This window comes from Nelumbo nucifera, chromosome 1 (assembly GCF_055504915.1).
Source record: "Nelumbo nucifera cultivar China Antique chromosome 1, China Antique-T2T, whole genome shotgun sequence".
In the NCBI taxonomy this organism is placed as follows: Eukaryota; Viridiplantae; Streptophyta; class Magnoliopsida; order Proteales; family Nelumbonaceae; genus Nelumbo; species Nelumbo nucifera.
Window position 1 is genome coordinate 14,426,551 of NC_142649.1, and position 19,041 is coordinate 14,445,591.

At 36.6% G+C, this 19,041-nt stretch overlaps 1 protein-coding gene across 1 annotated transcript; it reads left to right on the forward strand.

Annotated features, from left to right (window-relative positions):
- Positions 1-11: 11 nt before the first annotated feature.
- LOC104588080 (pre-mRNA-splicing factor SLU7-like) lies at positions 12-14,764 on the forward strand. Its single transcript, XM_088894207.1, has 11 exons — positions 12-433; positions 1,892-1,954; positions 6,854-7,017; positions 7,103-7,215; positions 8,422-8,835; positions 9,007-9,142; positions 9,254-9,553; positions 12,909-13,125; positions 13,511-13,614; positions 14,169-14,237; positions 14,325-14,764. The coding sequence occupies exons 2-11, from the start codon at positions 1,939-1,941 to the stop codon at positions 14,400-14,402; spliced, it is 1,611 nt and encodes a 536-aa protein (XP_088750333.1). The 5' UTR covers positions 12-433; positions 1,892-1,938; the 3' UTR covers positions 14,403-14,764.
- Positions 14,765-19,041: the final 4,277 nt, after the last annotated feature.

Here is a 19,041-nt window from a genome sequence, read left to right on the forward strand (position 1 = left end):
GCCCCAAGCCTATACGCATTTGCATCTGTAAAAGCATATCGGTGAAAGAAAGGAGCAGGAGCTCGGTAAGTCGGAATCAAATATTCATCTAAGCGGCATCCGCAGATATGCATATGCTACGTTTCGGTCTTGGGCTTAATTCGAATTCAAAATATACACTGATTCGATTAAAGGCTGTTAATATGTTATTTTCATTATCCGATCGAACTCGGAGTTTAGTGCATCCGATCCGATTACAGGGATAGGCGGCTAGCCCGAAGCACAGAAACAAGGGGCTCATATTGGCGGTAGAAGGGGAAGACTGCTGTTACGGGCGTTCAGTTCGGCTTCCGTTTGGTGGTGGAGACTCCGGAAAAGTTTTCCTTCGACGACTGCTGTTACGGGCGTTCTGTTCCTTCTGCCTATCGCAATCAAAGGGATTCCAGACGCCAAGGTACGCTAAATATGAAAAATTGCTTTCCTGCTGCAAACCCATGATCAGAATAACGGATTTTGTTATCAGATTCCGTCATCCCGTCATTCCATGCAGCCATCTCAATATTCCTCATTCAAAGAAGATTGTTTTTCGTCTGTTAGTTTTTAATGGAAACATGGAAAAGCCATGACCGAAGAAATCGATTTTTCGCCTAGAAATCGCATAAAATCCTCTTGTATCTAATACACGAAGACGAAACATGATTCGCCCTTTTTAATTGATGCATCTTATAACACGATTCGCACTGGTTGAGAGCATGCTGCTAATGGTGTTGGTTGGGTTCTGACTAACCTAGTATCAGAAATAAGGGCAAGGTTAAAATTTCAGTGTAAAAGCTCTGGGTCGGACAATTTACATTCATCGTGTCAAGTGGTCAATTGTAGCTATTCTGTTCGTTTTCGATATAAATGGGCGTGCAGATGGAATGGTAGGATGAAGGGCTCTTGGCTTCTCTTTGGTTTTCCCAGTTAATTTGCTAGACTTCGTAAACCTATCACCCCCTAGCTCCTAGACTTCGCAACTCAGTTTCGGTTTTCCTGTTGAAGGATCAAGTGCAATTGAGAGCTTCCCTAATTCTATAGATCCATGGAACTGAAAGTATGAACATTCCGTCATATCATAATTTGTGTAGTGTTTGTGTTTGAGGGTTAAGCATTAGAGGTTTTGAATATGAACATAGCTGTGGTTTTGAATAATCACAGCTAATGCTTTAGTTACAAGTAAGTAATCCCCAAAAATATCAGCCGAACATTTCAATTAGGCAGGAGTGGTCAATTCAGGATTGGAAATTTGAATCTTTGTTTACAAGTAAACAATCCCAGATTAGCTGGGATTTTTTCTGCAGTCTTCCAAGTTTGAACAGTCCGTGATGCCTATAAGAATTGCTCCCAAATGGAGTTTGGGCTCCCAAATTCAGATGAAACCTGTTTGATTGGGAGATTGAATGGCTATAAGAATTGCTCAGCCACCACCAACAATTCCAGCCAACTCTCAACTTGGAAGACTGCATTTACTAGCTTCTTAAGCAAGGTCCATTAGCATTTTTAATTTCTTTAGCTAAAATTCCTTACTATTGACAATTAAAAAAACGGGAGAACACTTTAACATTTCATTTCTAAGTTAAAATTTCTAATTAAACATGAAAAGCATAACCTTAAGAATTTGGGCTTATTCTTTTCCTTTACTTGTGTTGAGCAATAAAAAATGTGCCATTTTTCTCTCTTTTTATATTATTCGTTATTTATTTCTCATGTGACTTACCAACTTCCACTTGTTATTGCACATCTGGCCTCACTATGTCTTCCACACAGATAGGCACATAGTTTTTGAAACAGAGGAAATGTATCATTGAATCTGATATTCTTCTTCTTCTTCTTCTTCTTCTTCTTCTTCTTCTTCTTTTCTCTCTGCCTCTAGGGTTCTCTGTGACCAAAGAGTTCGGGTTTTAGATCAGCGGGCCAACCATGGCAACAGCTTCAGGTACACTTTTTTTCTTAAACTTATCCTTTTTTCTAATCATATAAATTTGACTTCCAATCTGTGATGCCCGTATTTTTGTATAAGGGTGTTGTATTGTGTTGGATACTTCAAATTTTAGTATAAATTCTATATCGAACATCTGCCCAGATGTCCTTGCCATATCCAGGCAAATATAGCTTCTAATTGTCGTCTTTCAAATATTTTCTCCTCAATACTCAATACAGGAGGTGAATTACAAGGTTAACAAATGATTTCGTTAATTCTATGGCTATGAGAGGGGTGGGTGGGAATAGACTAGTGGGGGCATCATGGCCATGTGCTCTTTTGTAAGGCTGCTATGTATTCTGGTTTTAGTGTGAATCAGCTACAAGCATTGTGTTAGTTCCATATAGCCCAATATTAGTGCACTGTAGTATCTTTTATAAGATTGTTATGTATTCTTATTTTACTGTAAATCAGCTATTAGCTTTGTCTTTGTTTCATATAGGCTATAAACCCCAATATTACTGAGCTCTATGGGTCCTCTTATCTAGTTACTTTGAACATTGCTACTGGTAAAAAAAAAAGCCTTTTCATTGGCTAAAGTGTAAGAAACTGAATTTTGAATTTTATCTTGTTACCGATGTGGGGAGGTATGAGTGAGTTTGGCTTGGGCTGTAGGTTCCTCCTATCTTATTATTCCAATAATGTGCTTTTGAACATTGCCAATTTGCCACTGGTAGAAAAAACCTCTTTATTGGTTAAAGAGGAAAAAATGAGTTTCCATTTTTTTTTTCTTGTTAACGATGTAGGAAAGATGTGAGAGTTCCACCTATCAAAACGAAAAAAAAAAGATGTGAGAGTTCCATACACTAATGGTAATTTTCATGTGCTTCTTTCTTTGAGACACTTTTACCAACCCAACTTGCTTCACCCTTTCCTAGTGAAAGCCATTTGGATTGGTGCATTTCCCCTAAAGGTTAAAGTTTTGTATTGGGAACGTAAGTGAGAGACTCTAGAGGAAGCAAAAAACCGGGTACTTTTCCCCTTGTGTGTTCTATATCTAAAGAGTGGAGAAAGCATAAACAACATTCTTTTGACTTGCTTCACCCTTTCCTAGTGAAAGCCATTTGGATTGGTGCATTTCCCCTAAAGGTTAAAGTTTTGTATTGGGAACGTAAGTGAGAGACTCTAGAGGAAACAAAAAACCGGGTACTTTTCCCCTTGTGTGTTCTATATCTAAAGAGTGGAGAGAGCATAAACAACATTCTTTGACTTGTCATAGATCTCTTTTCCACAAATTTAAGGCCATTAATCTCAGCAGGGTAATGCCTCCCTCTATCTGTGAGCTGCTGCTAGCATGGCATCCCATGGTTTAAATGTAAAAAGAGATGTTGTTGGAAATTGATCCCTATGGCAGTTTCTTGGACCATCTGGACTGAAAGGAATAGGAGAATTTTCAGGGCAAATCTAGAGTCTGTGAAAGAGTTAATCAACCTGTCTATTGCCAACACCAGCATTATTTCTTGTGCTTCTGTCACTAATGAATGCTGTCAGCAATTGAACTTACAATAGTGTCTTTCTTTGAACTTGTGGGCCAGTGTTTTAAAAGGTGTGGGAGGCATATGCCTGGAGGTCCAGGCGAGGCGCTCCCAAAATGCCCTAAGGCGTATGCTAGAGGCGTTGACACCTTTGAGGCGTATGCCTCAGGTGCAAGAGGTGTATGCCTCGTGCGCTTTTTTCATGAGGCATGCTAAAGGTGTACGCCTCATGCGCCTCATGCACATCTTAAATAAAAAGACGAAAAGAAAAGAAAAGAGAAAAAAATGAAAGGAAAGGAAAGGAAAAGAAAGGGAAGGGAAAGAGAAAAGGAAAGAAAAGAAAAGGAAAGGGAAGGGAAGAAAAGATAAGGGGAAAGAAAGTGGTTTGCTCCCTGCCCCTTCAGCTGGGGGGTTTGCCCCCTAGACACCCCCCGCCTCTTTTTGATGCAGCCCAATTTGTTTTTGTTTTTTTGAGTTAGGGGGTCTTGCTCTGCTCTGGCGAGCTCGCTTTGCTCACTCGCCTCCGTTTCAACAAGATCCCCCCTTTCAACTAATGTTATGCATCTTTATTCTTCTTAATATAAAAGATTTTTATTAAAAATAAAGAAAAAAAATGAGATCCCCCCTTCCTCTTCATCCTCCTCCCCTTCCTCCTCCTAATCCCCCTCCTCTTAAGGAGGCTTACGCCTCTTGCTTTCTGAACTACGCCTCACGCCTCTAGGTAGTGGAATGCCTTGCGTCACGCCTCCGCGTTTTAAAACATGTTGTGGCCTGTCTGAGTTGTATTGTCTCTGGAGATGGATGCTCCTGTTTTGGAGCTGCCCTGAATGTTTTCTTGTATCATTTGCTAATAAAATTTACCTTATTTTTCAGAAAAAAAACAAAAACAAAGATGATCTGTTGAGAAGCTGGAAAAAAGTGGCCATTGTTCAAGTAATAAATCAGCAAAGACAAGTGGAATGGAGAGCTCCTACAATGGGTAGCCTTGGTAACAGTGGCCATTGTTCAAGTTGTAGCCTTGGTAACAAAGGGGCTTCAGGAATAGGTAAAGTTGGGAGAGATAGCAAAAGCGAAAGCAATATTCTATTCAGCTTTTCAGGAGGAATGAGGACAGCCATGGCGCAATCCTCTAGAGGCTTTAAAGAAGCCATTGGGGGGGGGGGGACAATCCTTTAGTCCACCTGATCCATGTTTCTTCAATCCCTTTCAGCCTCATGATATTTCACAAACAGTTCCAGTCAACTCTATCATAAGCCTTCTCAAGGTCTAACTTGCAAACTACCCCGTTTAAGGCCTTTCCTTTACAGCATGAGAAATAGCTTACTAGTTATTCTCATACTGGATTATGCTTACATACCAAGTTAAAAGAATGATTAGTATAATTGGGTGGTGGAAAAGCAGTTAAGTCTGTTATAAGATGAATGATGATATATGAGTATGATTATCTCCTCCCCAACCCCCTTCTAAGTTACAGAAATCTTGCCTCCCCCGCCCGCTTCATTGGGGATCTCTGGAACTGGCAGTGCTGGTGGACTCGTATATAGGTAGATAGATATACACTACCTATTTGGTTTCATATATTATCAACTCTGTTTATTTTTCCTTGTGATCTGGTGGGGGATGCAGGGTAGAACAGGTCACAGATATGCTGATGAGTCAATATGGACAGGGATTTGGATGTGTATTGACATGGGTTTGGAGGCACCCATAATCACAAAAGTCAAAGGGTGGATGCTTTTTTGGGAAAGAGGGTTAAACCTCCCTTGAAGTTTCTGATAAAAGACCTCCCCTCTCTTTTCGAAAAGGACTAAGACCTCCCCTTTCAGTTTCAAAGTTATGCCTAACAGAAGTATCAAAAAGTCTCTTTTGCAGGATGAAAGAACCTTCTAGACATAACTTCTAATAGACCTTCTGGTTTCATTTCTTAGTTAAGTCTTTTACCCTTTTTTGGGCAGAATGAAAGAACCTTCTAGTAATAAGTTGCAAATTGAGACCTGAAGCATATAATCTGTTCTTTTGTTTCTTAGTTGATTTATCCAGGTGGCTATGGCCCTGTTTGATGATTATAAGTACTTAGTACTTCTTAGAAGTACTTGTTTCAACAACCCTTTAGGCTGTTTGGTAACCCACTTTTTCAAATCACTTATTATGTTTTTAAGTACTTACTGGGGTGGGAAACAAATGGCAATTTTAGCCCTTACTTTTCTCATACATACATACATATATATATATGTTATACATTTTAACAGAGAGTCCACGTGGACCCCACTTCATGACAACTGAGAGCTCACATGGACCCCACTTCATGGTCAGCACTATTTCTGCCATCAATGGCCCGGTATCAAGCTCGGTACACTAGCCGCCGATGTTGCTGGTGCACCGGCCGTCGACATCGCTGGTACACCGGCTGCCGGCTGCCGGCTGGTACACTGGCCGTTGACTGGTGCACCGGCCGCCGACGTCGTTGGTACAATGGCCGCCGATTGGTACACCGGCTGCCGACCGGTACACCGGCTGCCGACCGGTACACCGGCCGCCGATGTCATGTTGGCGGAGAGATAGAGACAAGGAGAAAGGGTGAGAAAAATACGAGAATGAGAGTGGGGGTATTTTAGGTATTACAAGAAAATATTAGGGACTGGTTCGTCCCATTTTTTTGGAGAAGTACTTTAAAAAGTACTGAAAAAAGCCAACTTCAAGTCACTTTTTTAAATAAGTACTGTAAAAACAAGTATTTATTACCCTCTTTTTTACCAAACAGCCATAAGTACTTAAAAAACCACTTAATGTGTGGTCCCATGTCTTAAAAGAAGTACTTGTTAAAAGAAGTACTTCGTTTAAGTGTTCTCAAACAGGGCCTATAAAATGTAGCATCAATTCAATTATAAATCTGAATATTTTTTATCCCTCAATGTTTATGTCTGTCATTATGCTAGGTTGCTTCTTAGATTGATTACTTCTTAAGTTCCATACAGGGACTCTATATGTCCTATACTACAAAATTGGAAACTCCTTGTTAGAGTTACTTCAAAGACATTTGTTGGAGAAGGTTAACAATTGTGACTATAGTTCCATACAGGGACTCTATATGTCCTTTACTACAAAATTGGAAACTCTTTGTTAGAGTTACTTCAAAGACATTTTTGGAGAAGGTTAACAATTGCGACTATTTAGTTTATTGGTTTCATTTGGTCTGATCAGGACTTATTGCTATTTTCTTTCCTTAATTGTTGAAACTAGCTTCTTCACTCAATAGAAAATGCAATCCATCTTAAGAAGCTAGGAAAAAAAATTTGTTGGATTCTTCACTTTTCCTGTTTTTGTATTACCATTGTTGGTTTGCAATGAATGCATCTTACAAATTTGGCGGGATATGCAGTGGCATTTAAATCCAGGGAGGATCACAGAAAGCAACTAGAATTAGAAGAAGCACGTAAAGCTGGGCTTGCACCAGCTGAAGTCGATGAAGATGGGAAAGAAATTAACCCTCATATTCCTCAGTACATGTCATCTGCACCTTGGTATCTCAATGCAGAGAGACCGGTAAATAGTCTGTTTGCTTTCCTGTTGCTTACAAACTGCGGTTTATGGCTTTATGTGATTCTAATACCTTGCTTTTGGTACTCAGAGTTTAAAGCATCAAAGGAAATGGAAGTCAGATCCAAATTACACCAAAGCCTGGTATGATAGGGGTGCAAAAATTTATCATGCTGATAAATATAGAAAGGGTGCATGTGAAAAGTAAGTGGAGTATCTTTTCTTCTTCTTCTTCTTTTTTGTTCTTTCTTTATTTTGTTCCTTACTATTATTGGTTGGGAACCAAAGTCATCTATCAGTTGAGAACAATTGAACATATACTAATGGCATTGAGTGTAACATTGTATTGAATAAGACAGTTGATATGGACATAGAGAGCTAGGTTAATTTTAGACACCTGACTCACTAACATGTTTGCAGAGTTGTACTGCAGAAGATTCCCCCCCGTCTTTTCTGTCTTTTAGGATTACCTGTTCATGATATGACCTGTTCCAATTTTTTGTTTTTGATATTTAATTGACATATATTATGTGCTTCCCCCCTTATTTTTTTAATCTTTTCAAAAATGTTCTTTTCTTTGTTAGGGCAAGTGCCTCACCTTGTGCGTTGGGGCACTAGAACCTATAAATTTATTGATTGAATCCCTAATATCTCTAACCAATTGGGAAACTTAATCTTTGATTTTTAGGAGACTAGGATACCTTTCTAGGCCCCAAAAATTTCTTGAAGAATCTGAAAAAATCTCTAAAAAATAGGTGATTCAAGTATTATAATGCCCTCTTCCACTATTTATATAGCTATGATAGTACAAGTTGACCAAAATACCTCTGGTTGTGTAACACAGTAATAACTTATACATTTCAGTAGGGCTCCAATGAATCCCTGTAAAAATGAATATTCTTCATCTCCAAGATTAATGAAAAAAAAAAAGAGAGAGAGAGTATGTTTCTCCAACATGATTCGGTAAATGGACTTAGAACAAGAAAGTTACACTAAAAGATGACCTTCAAAACCTAGATGTCTTTAGCCATACAGTCTATTCTGGACAATTTTGATCTTCAAGAAGTACTGGTAGCTGATTGGCTTCCTATGTATGCAATGTGTCTGAAATGAGGGCATGGAACCACATATCACCCATATCTCTTAAAGATAAGGTATGTCATACTTGTACCAACATTCCTCAATAAAATTTGATTGAATCTGTTGGGTTTATTCTACATTGCTTGGGTTGCTACTTGCTACAGGTTCTTTATTGGTCTTTATATTTTGATATAATCCTGTTGTTTCTTTGGTGTGGGTGTTTTTGAGCAAACAAGAAAAACAATAGCAAAAAAAAAAAAGAAAAAATACAATAGCAATAATATAATCTTGTTTTATAGCAAGAATAATTTCTTTATTTGCTTGTTACAGCTGTGGAGCAATGACACATGATAAGAAGTCATGCATTGAAAGGCCTCGAAAGTTGGGAGCAAAATGGACAAACAAACACATTGCACCTGATGAGAAGATAGAGACCTTTGAGTTGGACTATGATGGAAAACGTGACCGATGGAATGGGTATGATCCAGCAACATATGCCCGTGTTATTGAGAGATATGAAGCAAGAGATGAGGCCAGAAGAAAATATCTAAAAGAACAGCAGCTGAGAAAATTAGAAGAGAAGAACAATAACCAGAATGGTGAGGGTGAAGTTAGTGATGAGGATGATGATGAAGATGCCCTGAAGGTAGATGAAGCTAAGGTGGATGAGAGCAAACAGATGGACTTTGCTAAAGTTGAGAAACGTGTGCGCACAACGGGTGGTGGGAGCACAGGAACAGTCAGGTGAATGAGTCTTTTCAGTCTGTGAGTTTAACTGTTAATTCATATGGCCTTCCCAATATGCAATCTGTTTTTGGTTGTGTCCTTGCACTTCATTGAATTCGGTGAAGGAATTTCTTTTGTATCTGTTCATTTGGTGCTGTATATAACTATTGCTGAAGCATTTAATTATAGGAATTTGCGTATTCGGGAGGACACAGCAAAGTATCTTTTGAATCTTGACGTGAATTCTGCACATTATGATCCTAAAACCCGGTCTATGCGTGAGGATCCTCTTCCAGATATGGACCCGAATGAGAAGTTCTATGGAGTGAGTATTTTGAGAAACCATACATTCTATTAGATTGATTAGTGTGCTTCATTGGTAAAACTCATGATATAATGTTTGTGCATCTGACTTTGTGATTGTTCCATTCTTCAGGGAGATAATCAATATAGAGTGAGTGGGCAGGCATCGGAGTTCAAGCAGCTTAATATTCATGCGTGGGAAGCCTTTGACAAAGGCCAGGACATCCATATGCAGGCTGCCCCCTCTCAAGCTGAACTTCTTTTCAAAAATTATAAGATTATTAAGGAGAAGTTAAAGTCTGGAATAAAGGAAACTATTATGGAGAAGTATGGCAACGCAGCTTCTGAAGGAGAGCTTCCAAAAGAGCTTCTCATGGGGCAAACTGAGAGACAGGTTGAGTATGATCGTGCTGGTAGGATCATTAAGGGTCAGGTAAGATATGTGTTGATGCTGTGTTTATTGTTTATTTTTTTTTATTTTTGTATATATCTATTTTATTATTCTGTTTCTGTTGCCAAAAAAGGAAAATTGCTACTTCTATGTACATGAAGCTTCCTAATGTTTGCCAAAAAAAGAGCTTCCCATTGAAAAAAAAAAGAATTCTCATTTAATTTGTTTAACCAACAACCCTTGTTATCCTTCATTAAACTTTCCATTTCTGCACCAGTTGCTAAGTATAAATTTTTGCCTTCCTTTTTACTGATCATTTTTTCCTTTTTAAGTCCAAAACACTATTTTTGGTTGTATTGGATATCATGTAAATTAGGAAACCAGTTTTTTGGAATCTGGTTTTAACCAAGGTTTATAATGTCGATGTTCGTGGAAATGTCGGTCATCCAAATATAAGAAACATGTCGGAAATGTCGGAAATATTGTATGGAAACATTGCAAAAATCATAGACATGGTGGAAACAGTATAAAATATGCAAAACATAGAATGATATTTTATGAAATGATAAAAGAAGCATAGGCACACCTTTTTAAATCACTATCTTGTTCTAAATTATTAAACAAAGCTAAGAAACTAAGGTTATGGACAAAAGAATACATTCTGAAGTTGCCCTGTAAACCTTAAGATTCAGAATTTCATAATAAAATGTGTTAAAGCAAAATTTAAATTCATAGAAAATGTAAATGATTGTAATAGATCAACCATATAATCTATTACACAAGCAAAAAATTAATATTTAATTTCATGTTTGAAATGAATATTAAGCTAGCTCCAGGTGGTTATCATGTAAGTTAGGCATAAAATAACATTGTTACTTAACATATCTGGAATATTGTCACCAACTTATGTTTTGATACTCTTGGACTCCACAAAGTGCTGGTAGTGTTCATTGGGGAATATGTTGATTCCAATAAAATTTCATGTCACTACTAGACCTGTTCATGGGCTGGGCTCGGGCTGGGCTTTTACTGTATATTAACAAATTTTTGTAAGGCCTGAGCCCGAGCCTGGCCCGACCATCGGGCCTACAACTTGGGCCCGAGCCCGGCCCTCATAAAAAGCCCGAAGCCTGAGCCTGGGCCCAGGCCCGAAATTTAGCCTATACTATTATTATTATTAATGTTGAAGCAGCTGAATAGAGAGAGAGAGATTGAAATTATAAAGAAAAGAATAAAATATATATATATATATATATTAAATTATAAATATATATTTTAATAAATATTATATTATTTATATATTTTATATAATATATAAAATACATATTATATATTTTATAAAATATATAATACTGAATCGGGCCGGGCCGGGCTCGAGCCGGGCTTTTTTGAGCTTATTGTGTTAAGCCCGAGGTCAGGCCCGCGGGCCTAATTATATGACCAAGCCCGGCTGGGGTGCGGGCCGGGCCGTCGGGCTACCCGGCCCATGAACAGGTCTAGTCACTACCCATGGAAGTGGAAATGGAAATATGTTGTGGAAACTATCTCCACATAGTGCTGCTAGTGTTCATTGGGGAAATGTCGATTCCAGTAAAATTTTGTGTCGCTAACTATGAAAATGGAAATATGTCATGGAAATATTAGGGAAATTAGGGACATTTTAAACCATGGTTTTAACCAAGTATTCATAACCAGGAAGAGCCTTTGCAATTGAGGGATTTTAGCTCCCTTCATACCTAGATGACAATTCAGAAATGTTCAGAGATCAGGCTTACTTAGTTTTCCACTTTTTTTTCGGTTACCTTCATGAACTTTTGCACAAAGTTATATGATATGCATGATCATTATTATGGGGCCTCCCTGAATCCAGATAGATGTAGATGCTAATTTAGATCTTTTTAGCTGATGGTTTGAGTTCTGTCTTTTCGATGAATGGGAAACCAAGGATAGTGAGAACACTGAAAAGGCAATCAATGGACTATAATTGGGCCCATAATACATTTTCTCCACTTGTTCTCAAATTCATCTAGCTGTGTCAGGACAAATGAGACTACTGCTGATCCTAGAAAAAAGAAACCAGGTCAACACCAGATCCAGATCTGGTTAAATTGTTACATGGGGTTTGGAAGCAACAATTTGAGGTTGAAGTTACAAATTCCTCCAGTAGTCTATCAGCTTAGTAGAAGACAAAAGGAATTGAAAGAAACATTCCTATAGCCAAGGTTTAAAATGTTGGTTGTTCAAATATAAGAAACATGTTGGAAACATCATATGGAAATATTTTAATAACTATAGACATGGTGGAAGCATTATAAAATATGCTGAGCATAGAATGGTATTTTATGAATGATATAAAAGAAGCCTAGGCACACCTTTTTAATTATTATCTTGTTCCAAATCACTAAACAAAGCTAAGAAACTAAGGTTATAGACAAAAGACTACGTTCTTTAGTTGCCTTGTAAACCTTAAGATTCATAACTCATAGAAAATGTAAATGGTTGTAATAGATCAACCAAATAATCTATTACACAAACAGAAGCTAATATTTAACTTCATTTCCGAAATGAATATTGAGCTTGTTCAAAGTGGTAATCATGTAAGTTAGGTGGGCAATAGCAAAGTTACTCCACATATTGACAGTATTGTCACCAATTTATGTTATAATACCATCTCTTGTAGTCCACATAGTGCTAGTAATGTATTTTGGGGAATATGTTGATTCCAGTAAAGTTTCGTGTCACTACCAATGGAAGTGGAAATGGAAATATGTTGTGGAAACTCTCTCTTGTACTCCACATAGTGCTGATAGTGTTCATTGGGGAATATGTTGATTCTGGTAAAATTTCGTGTCACTACCCATGGAAATGGAAATATGTCATGGAAATATTAGCGAATTTAGGGACATTTTAAACCATGCCTATAGCAATATCAACTTGAACACCAGGAATAGACTAGTGTAACTGCTCTACTTATAACTTAGTCCTCCTAGGAAGTTTTGTTAAATTTTGATAAAAAAATATTTGTTGTTAAAAATCCTGGAGTTTTTCCTCTTTCCCAAGGCCCAAACCACAACAGCTGGGGACTGTCCTCAAAATTGTTTTGCTCTGTTTTCTTAAATCTGGTAGGTGCCATTCCTCAACATCTTCTTTGACTGATTTATGAAAGGCCTAAAATACTGCCATGGATTTTAGAAATTTCCCCCAAATTCATCAATATTCAGTAACATGTAGAATGCTGCATAGTATTTATTTATTCTGGTTGGGTATAAGTTCTTTTTTTTATTTGCAACCATAACAATTGGATGGTCATATAGCTACAATTACTTTGTTCAGTGTTGTCCAATCAATCAGTGCTTTCAGGAAAAGAAATCCTAATATATATGGTATTTTTTTGCAGGAGATGTCTTTACCAAGAAGCAAATATGAAGAAGATGTGTACATTAATAATCACATAAGTGTTTGGGGTTCCTGGTGGAAGGATCACCAATGGGGCTACAAGTGCTGCAAACAGATGATAAAGAACAGTTACTGTACAGGTGCAGCTGGAATTGAGGCTGCTGAAGCTGCAACAGATCTCATGAAAGCTAATATTGCTCGTAAAGAGGTCACTGAAGGTTGGTGTGTAGGCTTGATTTTACCTTTTTCTCTGAAGCATTATTATTGACCTCAACAGAGGTTTAAGTTTCTCATGCTGGCACTAGGGCAGTAACTTTCCTGTAATTCACGCCTAAATGTTTTATTATATTTCTTGGCAATCATTTAAAATTATTACTTGCCTTTTTAATTTAAAATATATAATTCTTTAACTATTCAGATTCATTGAAAAATTTTGATCTCTTGATCTTTGCAAAGTTGTGATTTCTGCATTTAGAAGTTTGATGTATGTGCAAGCCTTACGTTGTGATATTTCTGCTTCGTGTTTGAAAACCCCTGCTACATGTGCATCTTTCTTCCCTTTCTCAAACAAGTCTAATATTTACATTACCAACATATACACAGAGAAATCAGCACCAACGGAGGATAAAAACATTGCTACTTGGGGAACTGATGTACCGGATGACTTGGTCCTTGACCAGAAACAACTTGCTGAGGCACTTAAGAGGGTATGGCACCTATAGCATATTTTTTCTTTTATTGTGCTTATCATGAAAAATTTGACTTATTTTTTATTTTTTAAGAACTTTAAATATACTTTTAGTGGAGGGAGCTACTTTAAATTTGATTAAAGATAGAAGAAATTGAGGTTACAAGGCAAGATCTTTGGCTCCCAACTTGAACTGCTCGTTCAAATGAGTCTATAGGTGAGGAAACTAACTGAGTAACTGGTGGATTCCCTTGCAAGGAAAGATGTAGATGGACATGAACTGCACTTGGGGTCTAAACCACCTTGGTTATGGTTTTTGCTCTTTTGTAGTGTGGGTTTTGCATTGTTGGGGGAGTTGACCTAATCATTCTATTTTTAGGAGAGATTCCAGATGATTTATGTTTTCATATACTGTTTTATCAATTTCTGATAGAAGATTCAATTATATTTTGAATTAAAAAAGAACACTACATATGGACTAGAAATTATGTCAAGAGTTGACCTGGTAGTCGTTGTTAGTTGAGTTGAAGAATTGGAGATATAATTTTCTGCTCAAATTCGTGACTTGGACAGGAGGATGAAAGGAGGAAGGAAGAAAAAGATGAAAGAAAGCGGAAATACAATGTGAGATGGAATGATGAGGTATGCTTTTCATTAATGTTTTAATATGAGATGCAAGTGCTTGGTTTGTGGTGGTTTCGTTTCTCACTGAGGTTTTATTTATCTTAGGTTACTGCTGAGGATATGGAGGCATACAGGATGAAGAAGATCCACCATGATGATCCAATGAAGGACTTCCTTCACTGAATTTGGACTATGTACTTTCTTCCATCTCAAGCATATTTAAATGGAGTCGTATATATTTGCTTCCAAGGTTATTCTGTCTGCTTTAAAGTGGATCGAAGTTGTTCTCCCTCAAACTGGAGTATTAATGTGGTCATATATCTGCTTTCACGTAAGGTTTCTCCCATGGGGGACCTCCATGTCATGTGTATAATTTTCTTGGACTAGGAAATGATGGGAATGTCGTTGGAAATGAATTCCTGTTTTCTGTATTCAGCACTGCGCTGCGACCATCCACTTTATAAGGAAAAAAATGGTCTGTGGTTTGTATCAACGGCTACAATGGGAATTGATGTGTAGATATGAAATCGTTGACGTTTCTTGCCTGTTTTGCTGCTATATTATATTAATTCTGTCCTGACAAGATGTCCCATAAATCTAAATTTCCAGTAACAAAGTTACCCGTTCAACCTGTTTGATTACATGCCTGGTGAGTGGTGAAAGTCAAGGTCAAGACAACTGCTTGTACATGAGAAGGCTTTATTATATCTGAATCTTTGTATTCTGTTGTCCCAGTAACTCGTATTCCCGATGGTCCCCGTCTACAGAGTACAGACTATGGCTATTCCAACCCAACACTGATCCTAAACCCAATTAAACATATCCTCCAATACTCAATTCAAGTTGGCGAATTTTCTAACCGGAGCTGATATATACATCTAAATCGGAAAGAGGTAGATTTATGCTTGATCCAATTATAAACTGATCGAATTCAGGTCATCCTTAATAGATAGGGTCGAATTTGAATTAGAATTCAGACAAACGGATACCATTTGCAGCCGAATTACAAATCTATAGTTTGGTAATTTGTTTGACAATAAACATGCAATATATTTTGCATTCTTCTCATGTTATATATTCCCTATATATGAGATGATAATTTTAGTGGTGTTCATCAATTGTATGATTTTGTTTTGCAAAACAAAAGCAAATGGCAACTTCAACCCTGTTTGATAATTTTAGGGGCGTTCGTCAATTGGAACTCAGAATGTAGATCACAAGTATGTAAATAGGTCAGTTTGGGTCTATCGGGTTTGTCCAAGTTATTGACATCCCTAATTACAGAGTCTGGACCTGCAAGTAAAACCCAATCTGAAGTAAATACACTAGTTGTAAGGTTGTTATGGTTCGGATTTGGTTTAGATCCAATAATATCTATTCCAATCCGATTGCTATAAACCAATCAAAAACCAAATCAAATCCGGAATTTGATTGGATCTAGGTGGTCTTGGATGGGGTTCTTTCAAGATATGAATGATTAAAGCATTCTTCCAACATGTTATAGAACAAAACCTTGGTTCTCAGAGGTAGTGGATGAATGTAGGATTTCAGATGAGTTGAGCAATGTCACTGATGGCGGAAAAAAATCTGGCTTTGAATGGTATAACAAGAGATCAATTGAATCATTCTAAATTAGCAAAGCCAATCAGTTTTGAAGTTCATATTGAAAAAAAAAAAAGAAGAAAGTTGAAATTGAAAAATAAGAAAGCGATAAACACTTTTGAAAGGATAAAATATTGTATATACCTAACAAACTCTCTCTCTCTCTCTCTTGCCTCTTATTTTGGGAAAAAAACATTGAAACCAGCTAACAATGAAAACAATGAAGGCTGTTGTCAATAGAGAGAGTCTGATGAAGATGAAGATGAAGATACCTACTGTTGTCAATGGAGAGAGTTCGATGAAGATGGAGATATCAGGACAAACTACGTATCTCTTTGTTGACTCTAATTTTGGAAAGGAACACCGAAACCGGCGAACATTGAAAACAGTGATTGCGGTTTGCAAGAGAGGGCTTTCTATCTCTCTCTTGCTTCTTGTTCTGGGAAGACACTCTGGTAGCATAGAACACTGAAAATGGCGAACCGGGAGGAGGCATGCAGTGTAGAACACTGAAATGGATAACCAGGAGGACATTGAAAACAGTGATTGCGGTTTGCAAGAGAGGGCTTTCTATCTCTCTCTTGCTTCTTGTTCTGGGAAGACACTCTGGTAGCATAGAACACTGAAAATGGCGAACCGGGAGGAGGCATGCAGTGTAGAACACTGAAATGGATAACCAGGAGGACATTGAAAACAGTGATTGCGGTTTGCAAGAGAGGGCTTTCTATCTCTCTCTTGCTTCTTGTTCTGGGAAGACACTCTGGTAGCATAGAACACTGAAAATGGCGAACCGGGAGGAGGCATGCAGTGTAGAACACTGAAATGGATAACCAGGAGGAGGGTTACAACGTAGAAAACTGAAAATGGCGAACAAGGAGGAGGCTTGCAGCGTAGGACATTGAAAATGGCGAACCAAAGGGGATCGATTAAAGTATTCTCAAATTCTTTGTTGTCTCTTATTTCGGGATAAAAAATGAAAATTATGAAGGTGGTTGTCAGCGTAGAACACTCCGGCAATATTAGCTTCAAATCGTAGGGAGTTAGGCGTATAACGTTCAAAATCATGTGGTGAGGTTGAGAAGTAGCCACTGTGGAGAAATGATCGAAATATTTTTGTCCGAAAAAGTTATAGTGATGACATGGAATATCTATCGAGTGGGGCGAGGGGGCTCATAGGGATTTTGAAATACGAGAAGGTTTGCAACGATAACCTTTGAGAACTTTTAATCCCCCAAGCTCTATCCCTGTATAATATTAACAAATATCTTTACCTTTTAATTGCATATGGGTAGCACATCGTACCCTTATACTAAGTGTACATATTTCCATATAAAATAGCCCAAGTTTTTTACAACAAACATGAATTTATAGGAAACATGAACGCGTATTTGTCTGATACTTATATATAATAAAATAAAATAGGACGGTCCATGTTAGCATGTCTCTCTTTTGAGAGAAGTTATTTATATATTTTTTCTATTTTTTTAATTTCTTTTGTTTTAAAAATATAAAACAGTAATCATTGCTTATCTTGATTAGATTAATAAAGTTACAAACTATTAGAGAGAGACCTTTGGGTTTTTCAAGGCCTCTTATTTTAATGCATGTTATTATTACATTTAAGCATTTAAGAGAGAGAGAGAGAGAGAGAGAGTAGTATATAAATCAAATAATATAAATAGGTTGAGGTTAAATAATTAAAAAAATATTAATTTAAAAATCTACTAAACTTCAAGTAAAAATAAATATTAACAAAACTTAGTAAATATTAAAAATGTGTTAAAATTCCACTTAATAAATGCTAATAAAAATAAGAAATTTAAATATAAAAATATTAATTATTAGTTTTAATAATATTATTAGATAAATTACGAGTTGAGACCTTTATTGTGCATAATGAATTCATTAAAAATGACAAAAATAATGAAAATTTAAAATGCAGAACCCATTTTATTACAAAAACTACTGAATAATAATGAAAAAATACCAATAATTAATTAAATATAAAAATATTAATTGATAGTTTTAATAATATTATTAGATAACTTGGTATTAATATATTTTTAATTAATTAATAATTTTTATGAGTTGAGACCTTTATTGTGCATAATGAACTCATTAAAAATGATAAAAATTAATGAAATTTTAAAATGTAGAACCTATTTTATTAATAGTATTTTATTACAAAAATTACTCATATGCAAAAATTACTGAATAATAATGAAAAATACCAACAATTAATTAAAAATCCAAAAAATTCTAAAAAACCTAAACATAATTAAAATACTAAAAATAATTAAAAAATATTGAAAATTAAATATAGTAATTTAAAAAATTCGATCCATGAATAGGTCTAATTGTATACATCAAAAATCATATGAAATAAAAATTTAAACATCTTTTTTAATATTTTTTTTTTAAATTGACCTCTCATAGCTTGGCCCAATCTATAGCCTAGCCTGGCCCAAGGCTCGGTCCATGGCACGGAACGGGTCTGTGCGGGCTCAGTTTGTGGGCCGTGACGAACTGACCCCAAAGTATCCTAGGGGAGGGAGGCATTGCTTGGAATGCCCCATGGGCCAGCATGGCACGACCTGCACAGTGCGGGACGCATGCAAGTCGTGTCGTGCCATGACTCGATTTACACCTCTACTTGAACTCGTCCAATACTAGGGACAGGGCAGGGAAGTTCAAGGATTCCCCATCCTTGATGAGGAGTGGGGTGCCTTGCCCCTAAACTCACTCGACATTGAGAAGTGGTTGCCTTGCCCCAAACCAACCTAACACTAGGGACAGCCGGGCAGGGTGAGGATGGGGTAGTGTCTTGACTATGGGGTAAGGATAGGGATGGGGTGCCCTGCTTTGAACCCACCCCATTGTGATTCCTATATAATTATTAATTATTAGTGAAATTAATAAAAATGTTAGTTTTTATAATTATTTTTATTTATTTAAAATTAATCAAAATTTCATTTAAAAAAATAAATATAATAACAATTATTAAAATTACTACAAATTATTAATAAAACTAAATTTATTAAAATATTTGTTCATATTAAATTAAAAATAGTTATTTTCTATAAATCAACATTAATTATTAAAATTTTAGATATTAATAATAAATTTTAATTATTGATTTAATATTAATTAATAATTAATAAAATTATTAAATCTTTCAGATTTTCTCGTGCACCACATGGATCCCCACTAGTTTATATAT

Excerpts from the sequence above, each read along its gene's own strand:
- LOC104588080 (XM_088894207.1), top strand. Across the intron at positions 7,216-8,421 it reads AGAAAGGGTGCATGTGAAAA|CTGTGGAGCAATGACACATG; the intron begins GTAAGTGGAGTA and ends TGCTTGTTACAG. Across the intron at positions 13,126-13,510 it reads TCGTAAAGAGGTCACTGAAG|AGAAATCAGCACCAACGGAG; the intron begins GTTGGTGTGTAG and ends ACATATACACAG.